Source organism: Pteropus medius, unplaced genomic scaffold, assembly GCF_902729225.1.
Source record: "Pteropus medius unplaced genomic scaffold, Ma_sr-lr_union100, whole genome shotgun sequence".
NCBI classification, from domain to species: Eukaryota; Metazoa; Chordata; class Mammalia; order Chiroptera; family Pteropodidae; genus Pteropus; species Pteropus medius.
In genome coordinates, this window is record NW_024342471.1 from 11,403,694 (window position 1) to 11,416,337 (window position 12,644).

General features: G+C 40.9%; 1 protein-coding gene across 4 annotated transcripts in view; it reads left to right on the forward strand.

Moving 5' to 3' along the window:
- Positions 1 to 5,659: 5,659 nt before the first annotated feature.
- DHX35 (DEAH-box helicase 35) overlaps positions 5,660 to 12,644 on the forward strand; it is a 68,025-nt gene continuing 61,040 nt past the window's right edge. For 3 of the 4 annotated variants that reach the window (XM_039864333.1, XM_039864335.1, XM_039864334.1), the window contains exons 1-2: positions 5,660 to 5,815; positions 11,963 to 12,096. In XM_039864333.1, the coding sequence (XP_039720267.1) occupies positions 5,776 to 5,815; positions 11,963 to 12,096 (174 nt within the window). In that variant the 5' untranslated portion in view covers positions 5,660 to 5,775. The remainder of the gene's footprint in view (positions 5,816 to 11,962; positions 12,097 to 12,644) is intronic. The other variant, XM_039864336.1, reaches the window with a different exon arrangement.

A 12,644-nucleotide genomic window follows, 5' to 3' on the forward strand; every position in this document is an offset into this window, starting at 1 on the left:
TTAATTTCATCAGATGGGTGTATTGACAATGATTCCGCAATCTAATATCCTGGAATAGGGGCAAAGAGGACACTGACAATTATCCCAGATGCCTAGTCCATTGGCAGGCAATGCAACTGGTTTCTACATCCTGCTAATCAGGGTTGCTATGGCTGTGGAATCCTGTTTTTGTCTAGTCTCATTTGCATGGACAGACAAAAGGAGAGTTAAATGATGGCTTCCTCCTTCTTCTGATCTGGCTAGAGCAAAAGAGATCTGTAATAGGGGAGAGTGTTGTTGGCCACACAGACCCCTGAGCACACCTGCTGGTTTTAATGTGTGCACCGGGACTCCCTTATGGTCACCAGGTTATTTGTTGGGTTAGTGCTATAATCTGGGCTGTGAAGCAGACCAGACAACTGGTTCATGTCCACTCGTGAACAACTCTGGCCTATGCCTTGGAGAAACATGTTATTTAAAACCACTAACAGATGTAAATAATTTCCCATGTTATCTATGACCCTCACAACAATATAGTGGTTGGAGAGCTGTTATTCTCAATTTTAAGGTGAAGAAACTGAACCTCAGGTTAAGTAGCATAGTCAAGGTCACATGGCCGGTAAATGGTGACAAAAATATTTAAACACAGGTTTCCAGATTCTAAGTTCAGCACTCCGTTATATTACTGTTTCTTTATAGAGAGCATGGAGGCATTAGAGGGTGTACCTTGAGAAATGGCAGTTAATGCAATGGTGAATTGAATGCATAAATTTAACCTCATGAACAAACGTCGGTATGCTTGAAATTTCAACTCAAACGTGTTCTATGGAACTATTAATAGACATTCATAAAAAAGGTTCTGTGTTCAGTTTGGGAAATAATGGATCAGATAAATTTAAACAGGATTCTTTGTTGCAGGACTACTCAGACTTTTGAATGAAGTAATGATCATACTGACTCTCAGAGCAGGGCGGGTGTATGGCCTATCACAAGCTTACCTGACCATAGAGTCCTCTTTTTGTGGAGCAGAACTCAAATCTATTCTCTGAGAGTATTGTCGGCGATTAGAAATAAGAATAAGAGGTGTATAAAATCCTAAGAAAATGGCCTGGTCTCTCAGAGTAAGCAAAGCTTTTCTGGCACTCATCTAGAGAGTATCACTATAGGGCAGAGTTTCTCAAGGTGAGATCTGAGAACCACCTGCATCAGAGTCAGCTAGGTCCTTGTGTAAAATGTAGATTATTGGCCCATTCCCAGGGGAGGGGGAGAGTGGGTGTGGTGATCATTTAGTTCAAAAATATTTGTTGCTATTTCCTAGGAGAGAATTTCCTTATCTGTCTAATGTCAGCCTTGGCCATTACAGAAGAGACTATAAATATTTCAGTATATATCTAAAAGATAACAGCTCACTTTAAAAAAACAACCACATTGCAATGATCATAACTAAACAACTTTGATAAAAATGTCTATCATCAAATAAAATCAATATTCAAATTCAGTTGTCTCATTTTTTTTCCTCCCTGCTGATCTGTTTGAGTTAGAGATCCATATAATTTCAAGGTTAACCAAATCAGACTGCAGGGTCAACATTCTCTTGAAAAACTTAAGGAGTCAACTGAAGAGATGGCCCCTGCACCTCTGCAGGCAGTTCGTTTGGGGGAGTATCTGGGATTTACATGAGACTTAAAGTGATAAGAAAACCTAAAGTATAAGATCATGTAAATGAAAAGTTATGGGAAAGAAACTCAAGGGTGGGAACATAAAATGGAGTTAGCAATGAGCCTGCAAGTGCATGCCACAATGACGACACATTTACTTTGGGTAGGCCACACTTTAAACTTCCCAAGTAGCTGAGGCAGAAAGAGAACCTGGCCAGACCCACCATTTACAACATTCCTGAGATTCAAGTAAATCCAGGTATAGGAAGAACAATCCTTGGTACTAAGATCAGGTAAGAATTTCGCACAAGGATCTGCTTATTAAAATGATACTGTTAAGTGTTCTGATAAAAAACACAATGACATAATCTGGGTATGCCCAAACACTGAATTCCATAAAAGTGGTTGTCCAAACCTATCAATGAGTTTGATGTATTCAGATGTATTGTGTGAGCATGGAATATTGTACCTTAGGTTGAATATGTTTGGATGAGCATTATTATGTTAGGTTCCTTGGTGCCACTTAGAAATATGCCCTTAGGTCTATTTATGCCTGCGAACACTCCATTTCATTCTCAAAAGGGTCCCAGTTAAAGTATACAGTCATCCTATCTAGAGAGCACCTGGCAGACCTCAGGAGCCCCTCCCCAACTCATCCAGTTTCATAGAAGTACATGTTCTTCAGGCCAATGTGAGAGATGCCCCTGGTAGCTGAGTCTCCTTCCTAGTGGATCTCTCCACACCTCTGCACTCCAATCCTTGGAGCTAAATACTTTTGCTTATGCTAATGCATGTGTGAACTTGATCCTTTGTGTGCAAGCCAATAAACCAGACAGGTTTACATATGTTAAAAGTTGCAGAGGGCTGCTGCACCTTAGACTTGATGGAAAAATACCAATATAGTACAATACAGTAAAAGCAATTCTGCAAAGGACAACCTCTTTTTGGGCTAGGAGACAGCTCTCTCTGATCTAGCTTGAAAGAATAGACCTAAAGGCAGCTAGGATTTTTCTTAGGAAGCTAAGAGTTTTAGAACCTGTCTACATGGATGGTGTAACTGACATGTTAATTTTACTTCATTCATTGCTCTCTGATACTCTTACCCTCAGATTTCCCTCTGAGGAATCATTTTGTTACCAACTCAATCCCTGTGATTCTGGTAAAGCCGACCACACCTGACTTGGGGTGCAGCGTGATCTCAATGTAAGCCGGTCAGTACGTTATATTCGCTGGCCCTCGTGACTGATTCAGAGATGGATACATAGCCAGATGCTTTTGCCATGGATTTCTGGAAAGAGGCTTGAAACTGAGAGGTTGTGGTGGCTGAGCTGACATGGTCATCTAGTTGCCACATGACACCTGGGTCAGTAGACTAAGGCCAAATGATATGATCAGAAATGAGCCCTGAATATGTCATATGTGTCCTGATGCAGCTGTGTCTCAAGTCAGAACTACTCCTGGACTTTATGAGCCTTTTGCTTAAGCGAGATGGATTTTCTATTACTTGTTACACAAAAGCCTTAACTAGTACAAAGATGATAACTCCTAAATCCTAGTGTCTCCCAAACATGGCCAAGATGGTTGGACTGGAAATATTTCAGAGCAGAAAGTACCTGTTAACTACCATAGGTACAGAAAAACTACCATGTACCATTGAAACATGATTTTGAGGAGTATCTTTCTGGAAAATGTTATTCAGAAGTTGCAAAATGTAATCCTATGTAACAAAATGATCAAAATGAATCATTGGCAATGAGCTAAATAAATTCTGGATGCCCTCTCAAGGAATAACGGTTTTAATTTTAGAGTTGTTATTTTAGGCCATTCTTTCTGGAAATAGTTAATTAGGAAGGATAAGATAGTCTACTAAGACCATTTCTAATTTTCGACAGTAAAACCACACCGTCAACATCTAGGTTATTACTTAGGTCTTTTCTCCAAGAGATGTTGTAAGCAAAACAACCCGTTAGGGACAGTTGGGCTTTGAGAACTTTTAGGACAGATAAACTAATTCTGATCTAGGGGAGCTAAGCTCTATTGGCTTTAAATGGTCCATGTGGTTGAAAAAATATTGGCCTGGGAATTAGAAAGCCTGACTTCTAGTTTCAGTTCTGATGCAAAATTAGCTCATTGATTCTGACCAAGTAAGTCCTTTTAACCTCTATAGGCCTGGGTTTTTGTTTTTTTGTTTTTTTTAACAGTATTTAGACTAGACACTGACTAACGTCTCTTCAGCTTTAATCTCCTGTCTCTTTGTAAATAGGAAGACTTCTTAATATAAATCATGAGCAATGTATAAAATACAGAAATAATAAAAAGTGGTACTTATTTAATTTTCCCTTGTATTCATGTATAAACCCTGTTTTCCATACTTGGGTCTTTAGAGAAAATAAGACAAAAATAAAACAAGGAAGGATCAATGCTATGAAAACTAAAAATAAGTATAAAACATGGAGAGTTCACATATACATTACTCAACAGGCACTTTGTTATTGCGCTGGGAACATGAATGTGACGTGGTCCTTGTCCTCAAGAAGCTTCCAGTATAATAGTGGAGGGAGATTAACTACAGTTCAACTAAGTAAATGTTATCACAAAAGTGAGCACACAGATTCTGAGTCTCCAGAGGTGGGGATGCTTAAGCCAGATAGTGAGTTTAGAGAATTCTTAGAGCTGACCCTTAAGAAGATAATTTAAAGGATGGATGGAGAATTCTAGGTGGAGGGATTATAATGTATTGAACTCTATTTTCATTATTATTAAGCCAGATAGTGAGTTTAGAGAATTCTTAGAGCTGACCCTTATGAAGATAATTTAAAGGATGGATGGAGAATTCTAGGTGGAGGGATTATAATGTATTGAACTTTATTTTCATTATTATGGAAATAAAGAATATTTGTAAAATGAATACATGCATGTAAATTTAGATTTTTTCCCCCTAGTGGATTTGCTCTATTTGAGTTAAGGAGAGCTAACGTTCATTGAATACCTGTTATGCCTTACTTACACTGTTAGGCATTTTACATGTTTTTTTATACAGCCTTTTAAAATATTAGATGACAGCTAGGAAATAGCAGTTAGGATTCCAAATCATGTTTGTTTCTAAAAACCCTTATCTTTCCATGACTGTCATTTCTCTCAAAGAATGCAAATTTTCTTCACAGCTCTAAAAATGCATAGATTCTGAAGGCTCTCACTTCCTTCCATTCCAATTAGTTGCATATCCATAAAATAGTTCCCCTACTTGAGATTATTAGCTCTCCTCTGGATTAGTGGAAACTTTCTCAAGCTTGTTAATCAAAAGAATCATCTGTAAATTTTCTTAAAATGCAGGTTCCCAAGCCATGCCCCCAGAGATTCTGATGCAAGATTGGACTGGGGCCTAGTATCTGTATTTTTAACAAGTATTTAATCATATGAGCAGCCACAATGGAGGAAACACTGGGTTAGTGTCCTAGCCTAACTGATCTACCCATTTCTAAGTCTCTTATTTCAACTCACTTTTCAGTTTTTCAGCTTTACTCTCAAGGCTCCTGAAGACTTCCATACCATTTACTATTGTTTTATTTACTGATCGTAATAAATACTACCGTATATCGAATCGAACATTTACTTACTATTCACTGCCAGTTTACTGAATCGGCAAACTCACAAGATAGTTACTATTATTATACTCCAATATGAAAGTATAGAGAATAGAGTAAAGCTAAGATAGCTTGTAACATAATCAGCATTCAGCAATTAACTTGAAATGCACTGCCTCCGTGCCCACCGCGTGCCAGCAGTCCTTTCCCAAGGCTCGCCCATCCTGGAGTGTGCGGCCACCACGGAAGCCACACTACATTCCTACGAAAGAACTTGGAACCGGGATCTAGCCCCTTCCAAAAGAGAGATGAAAAATGCGCCCCTGCCTCCGGTGTGGCTGGGAGGTCACGTGGACCTGACGGCGGGGCCGGAATGCTCGCTAAAGAAGAGCAGTAGGTCACGTGAAGCAGAGGGGGCGGTGGCCACGGGGGCGTGGCCGTAACGCCGCGCGAAACACCGGGCCTAGACTGGTCGCCGGCCGCGCCCCCTAGCCCCTTTGGGGGCCCGCGTGCGACAGAGGGGTGGAGCTTTCTCCGTGACCTTTCACCCCAGCATGGCTGCGCCCGTGGGACCGGTGAAATTCTGGCGACCCGGTAAGGCCCTTGGCGGAAGGCTGGGCAGATGTGGCGGCCTGACTTTGGTCTTAGCTCCGCGGCCGGCGCCCTGGGGCCTGCAGACCTGCTCGCAGGCCTGACCTCAGCGGACTGGCCACCGCCGACTCGGTGCTGGTCGACTCTGCTGCTCAGGCGCCCACAGTGATCCCCAGGGATTCGGGGGTCCGCTCTCAACCTGGACAGAAATTCTCTGTGTGACCTTGTTCGAGTCCCTCAGCCTCCTCGGGCCCCGTTTTCCTCACTCCCGATGCCTGTCTTGCCTAACCCGCGAGATGGGGAAACGCTAACGAGCCCACGCGTGTCCTGTTACCGCCCTGGGGCTTCAATGGAACCGGTCTGGCGCTGCTGCTCAGGTTTTAGGAGCTCAAGCTAAGGAGTTAGACTGGGCTCGAACTTTCCGCTCTGCCACATAGTAGCAGAGTGCCTTTGGGCAAGTCACTTAACCTTTCTGATCCTTAGTCTCCTCGCCTGTGAAACGGGCAGAGTAGTATCTATCCTGTGGGCTTGAATAACGAGCGCGACGCATTGTCACACATAGAGTAAATGCTAATAAAAAGAGAGTGTTTTATTTTGTTTTAGGGTCATACTTGTCCACGACGAGGGACCACCAGAAAGTAAACACCTTCGTATTGGCTGCCACGCACTTCCTCTCTTGCAGGCTAACACGAATCTCAGTCACAAAATACTTTGTTTTAATTTTCTCAATCAGGATTTTATTGAATGTATACATGTGAGCCCCTGCTAGATACATTACTTCCTCCTCTTCCATTAGTTCCTTGTTAAAACAAAAGTTTCTTTTTTCCACCACTTGCTTGTTTTTTCCTCCACTTGCTGTGCTGTCTGGATATGCAAAATATATTGCAGCAAAAATGAAGTGAGACAGAGAAGGTAATACAAGGAAAGCTTTTAAAGAGTATTTTAGAGTGGGTTCCTGAAATTCTGACCGTGCATATAAATGATGATGGGAATAAACCCAAGCAAGGGATATATGAGTTATTTTTTAAAATCTGCTGTGTGTCACTTAAAATTTTATGATTCAGCATTTCAAGTCATCAGCCAGTGATCCATCCTGAGTTTTATTTGCAGCCAAGACTAGGATCCCATTAGGCAATGAGATACCCTCTATTTTATTTATTCAAGCCTTCAATAACAGGTCGAAGTGTTAAGTATAATAAAGGCCTGAATGAATTGTTGAAAATCACACCAGGATATTATTTCAGTTAAAGAGCATGGCATTATTCTAAGAGTTTTATTCCATCATTTAGTTCATTCATTGAGGGTATACTTTTGAACACCTAACCTTGTGATCAGGAGACACATAGATGACTAAGGCTCTGCTTTGCTTTCAAGGTTTAACCTCTGTCTCTGTCTCTCTCTTAATTATACAATGAAATTGGATACCCTTTAGAAAAGATTTTAAAATGAGGCAGAAAAAGGTGGTGGGAAGGAAGATGGGCTGTAGAGTCAGGTAGTAGAGCCCATCCTTGACTACCATTTAATAACTTGATGACTTGGCAGTCACTTACGTACTCAAAGTCTCAGTTACCCCATCTGTAAATTGAGCATAACACCTACCCAAAGGATCGTTTTGAGGTTTAAGAATACATGTAAAGCTGTTAGCACTAGATACATATTAGCTATTATAATTATGTGGAAATATATAGGAGAAGGGAAGATTGAATGTGGGGATAAGAAATACTTCATAAAGACAGTGATATTTTTGAGGCGGATACTGAAGCACAAATAAGGTTTTGTTTTGTTCCACGAAGAGGCAGGAGCATGGAGCTCTAGGCAAAGGGTGCAGCAGCATGCACAAAGGTAAAGTGGGATGTGTGCCTCATGTTTGTCCAAAGAAACCAAATAATTGAGTAATGTGATGGTGTTAAGTGGTAGGGTATATTTTGGGGTGTGGTAGGGTATATTTTGGGGTGTGGCAGGAGATGAAGTTTGAAAAGTAGGGGCCTCTTTCTGAGGGTCTCATGGCAAGTTAAAGAATTTGGATTTCAGCAGGGCATGACCTGATGAGGTTTATTTTAGAAAGATAACTCTGGGAGTGGTGTGCGAAATGGTTTGGGGAGGAAATTAGAGTCAGGTATACCATTAAGAGAAGGTACTACTAAAATTGAGGAGGAATGTGAAAGTCTTAATTTTGGCTTGGGAGCAGAGATGAGAAAACTTTTAGAGAAACATTTTAGAGGCAGATGTAGGAGATGGTAGAGTCTGTTATGACTCAGATTTCAGGGTTGGGTGACTAGGATAAGTGGTTCTCAAATTTTCTGTGTAATTGAATCATTTAGGATGCTTTTAAAAATTCTTCTGTTCTTTCATACCCCATGGCAAGAAATTAGAAGTCTGGAGGACTAGGAACCAGGCATCAGTATTTTGTAAAGATTACCCAGTTGATTCCAGCATGCATCAAAGTTGGGGAACTTCCGGCCTAGGTAAACTGATGTCAGTAACTGAGTTGGGAATGGATTTAGTACACACTACTGGGCCCTTACTTTGTGCTAGTCAGTTTTAGTTCCATCATCTTACTAAACAGTCACAACATCTCTGTGATGGTATCCCTCTCATTTTACACATGAGGAACTGAAGTTCAAAGATGTGGGAAATACATGGTGAAGGTCAGGGAAGTGGTTGAGGCCGGATATAAGGCTAGATGTTGGAATCACGATCATATCCTGTAGGCCGGGAGTCACAGGCTCAAGAACTACAGGGGCCTTTCAGACGGTCTAAGTAAGTGAAGCTGCTGGGTGGGAGTAATAGGGAGTGGTGGGGATCATTGCAAACTAGAATGTGCATACACTGATAGATATACGCTGGAGCTTGCATATGCTATGTAAAGCAGGAAGCTGTATTCAGTTCTACTTAATTGTCATGGGCTCACAGTTGCCAGATTTTTTTTTTTAAAGCCTAAATCTAGATTTGAATGGGAAGTTTTTACATGTTTTAAATGAACTATTTCAAACATTTTAACCAGTTTGGGGACATTGAGTAACTAGTTTGTGATCTCTGCTTTAAGAGCTTTGTATGCCATTTTCCTTCATTCATTTAACAAATATTTAATGATTGCTGACCATGTGCCTGGCAAAAACTTTATAGCAACAACTTTGGGGATTTTTGACCTTATCTATCTACAGTAAAAAATATACTGTGCTATGATCCAGCGTGAACACAGTCTGAAAAAAGTTGTACAAAAACAATATTGCTTTCTGGGATGCGCTCTGATACTTTCTATTCTATTTCTAGTTCATTATTAAAAAGTGCTCGTCATGAAGCACTACATTAATTTCATAACCCACCAATGGGTCACTGCTCAAATTGAAAAACTGGGTGAGAGGGAATACTGGATTGGAGGGGTGCTGTTCTCAGCCTTGTTTTCTAGATGGCAAAATGAAGGTATTTGTAGTTTGCAAGAATTACAAACTTATTCCCTTTAGCACAGAGAATATTGCCAAGGGAAAAACAACCATAGATAACCAGAATGGGCCGTGGGATGTATGTAGGGGGGAAGCAGTCCGCATTTGGCTGAATGGTCTTTTGTGAGGAGAAGACATGTTCCTTATTGGTTGATAGCAGCTGTTCTTATTAAAGATCTCATAACAGAATAGTATACGGAGGTGCACTAGGCTGTAGGTTAGAGACCAGGAGGGGTGGGGTAGTGAAGGAGACACCATGGTGAATTAAAGGCTGGTGAGGGAGGACTTAAGAGACCTTGTAGGAGCAATATAAAAATATTTGAGACATACTGTAAAGGTTTTAAATTGTGTTTTGAAAAGGAGAGAATTCCGGACAAAAACAGCTGATGAGGATAAGGTATTCTTTGCAATAATTTTCTTAGAAAAGGTTACAAGACATTATTAAGAAGTAGCAATGATAGTATTATCGTGCATAACAAGGGAAGAAAGGAAAGGAAACTCGCTTTGCCCAGGTCCTGTTCTATCTTTTGACTTGATGAAAGAAAGGTCAACATTTTGGCAAAAACAATACAGCAGTGTTGGGTTGCGGGCTCTTTGGGAGCTTCCCGGGTAAAATCTAAAACTGGCCCCCATAGCAGAGTGCAGGGCAAGACCAACAGAAAAAGGCAACACTTCAGATTGGTAGGTGGCAGATTAATAAGCAAGAGAATTTATATAGGAGGCCTGTCTTGGACAGCAGCAACAGGAGTAGATCGCTACAGCTGCCTGCCAGATCATAAAACTTTATGTAGAGGTCTTAACTGGGTTTAGTCACATACACAGGGGATGTGAACTGGGTTTAGTCTTGTACCCGGTCCAGACTGTCTCAAGGCTGTGTCCTTGGGCCGCTTCAAGCCCTGGGAAGGCAAGCAGAGCACATATTCCAAAACAAAAGGAAATAGGTGAGGAGCCTTTGATTGCCTGGGTCCAGCCCATGGGTCAAACTGAGTCTTGTCTTTTTGATGACCTTCCCCAACAAGCAGTGCCCCATTTACCTGATTTTTGGCATTCTTGGACCTCTGGAACACAAGTATTCCTAACAATAAATGGAAAAGGGATCAGAGATCTATGTCAATGATTCTAAACATAGCTCTAAGGAGGTTATGGACCTCTAGCAATTTGTATTCTGATACATTACATTCTGATACATTTTTCAGGAGATAGTGTTCACAGCCTTTTTTAGGTTATTGAAGGGATCTGGGAACCCCTCTCCCCCAAAATGTAAACCTAAATCACAGGGGTAAATATTCTTGTCACAGAGCCCCTGTACTTTCACATAGCGTTACAGATTCTAGTTCAGAAGACCTGTGAATTTTGGGTAATTATCTTTGTGGCATCTCCAACAGAAATGCTGTGCACCATTGTGTTTTAACTTCTGCAGAGGGTTTTGATTCACAAAGGCACCATACCCCAATGCTGAACAGCTCTAACTTTTAGGATTATCTTCCTTATGTTGAGTTGAATTCTGAACCCTGTGTCATTCAGTTATTACTCTTCTGACTACATAAACAAGTTGCCATGAAAAGTAATGGAAGCTGATCATAAAAATTGAACCCATGCTCCTTCTAAGGCATTTTCCTTTCCAGGCTAAAAATCCATGGTACCTTGAACAGTTATTCATGATGAAATATGGCTTCCCTATTCTTCCATCCTGAGCACCAAGTTGTCATTGTTCTTACCAAGAAGGTATTGTGGATATCTGTTGTTTAATCTGCTCAGCATAATGGTTTCTTGGAGCAGCACTTCCCATCCAACCTCTCCAATTCTGTGATTCACATGGGGGCTGCCATTTATTGTATCCCACTGCACTGGCCATGGTTGATTGGATTAGGCTGGGCATTGGACCTAAGCTGGGAGAAAAAGAGTCTCCCCACTCCCTGAACAGACAGCACATATCTGGGACCCCCTGGTCCCCTTACTAGGTCTTTAATTTTCTCCGTAGCACTTACTGCAGCTTCATGTGCTATGGGGAGGAAGACTAAAAGAAGCAAGTCAGCTGCACTAGGGTAGGGTCTGCATCTGCAGTGTTCATGCTGTATCTCTTGCACTTTTTCATCTCTATGAATGAATGATTGGTGGAGGAATTGTGAGCCTGAGCTCTGGCACTGGCAGTCAGCCTTGACTCAAGCTCCTGTAGAGAAGGCAGCCTAAGGGATGGAGAGGAACTTGTCAAGGGACATAGAAATGGGAGAAGGACGAAGCCCAGGCAGCGTTTGAGTCCCTGGCTCCTGTTGTCCCTGAACCTTGCTGCCATCCTACAGTAATAGGACTTATCCTTTAACTCAGCTAATTTGCATTGGGGTTGTCACTCTTATTAATTGTTCAGTAATAATACTGACATGGAGGCCAGCACTAAAAACATTGTCCTCTGTAATGTACAGTTGTGTCTGGCCAATTTGGAGCCCAATGGGACTGCCATCTCCTTTGTTCTTGACACTGTAGTGAGGGTTTTAGAGAAGATTTTTGTATTGTCATAGGTACTTTTCCTACTCACTTTTTTCCTACTTACATTTTAGATGATTTCCTGAAGTTAAAGTTTAATATCTCTTAGTAGTTTGAGATCAAATGCATTGCTTCTGTTATATATCTTCATCTTTAAATTTATAACTTTTGTACATTTTTCTGTTCATTGTATCAGAGAATCTGAAAAAATTTTTTTCTGTTACAGGTACAGAGGGACCAGGCGTCAGCATCTCCGAAGAGAGACAAAGTCTAGCTGAAAACTCTGCAACAACCGTTGTTTACAACCCTTATGCTGCCCTTTCTATAGAGCAGCAGAGGCAGAAGCTGCCAGTGTTCAAGGTACATTGAATAAGCATGTATAGTTCGTCGGCCTAAAGCAGTCTGCAGTAGCTTTATACTTGGCGCAGAAGCAAATAGTATGTCCTCTTTCCCATAATGATTCTTTAGAACACAAAGAGCTCAGAGATAACCTTATCTGAAGGGATTAACTTTTCAAAGCAAAGTATGTGTATATTAGTTAACCTTAGAAATCTTCAAAGTCCTTAAGATTTTTTCAGTTAGAGCTTATATATTGAAAATTGAAAGAAATGGAATGACATCCTCCTCCACCTCTTTGCTTTCAATTACGGACAAGTTTCAGATGTACAGAACAGTAAAGATAGCACAGTGTACTTCTATGCATCCATCTTCAACAAATTACCAACATAGGCCAATTTTAGCTTTCTTTTTAAAATTGTATTTCTTTAAACAAGATTAATTGGGAATAGTGGTGGTTTCTGTTGAAGAGGTTAACTCCCACTAAGATAGTGACAGGATTTTGATATGTTTATTTCTTACCATGTATACATCCAGGCATTTGATTTCATTAGTCTTGTGAAATGGATACT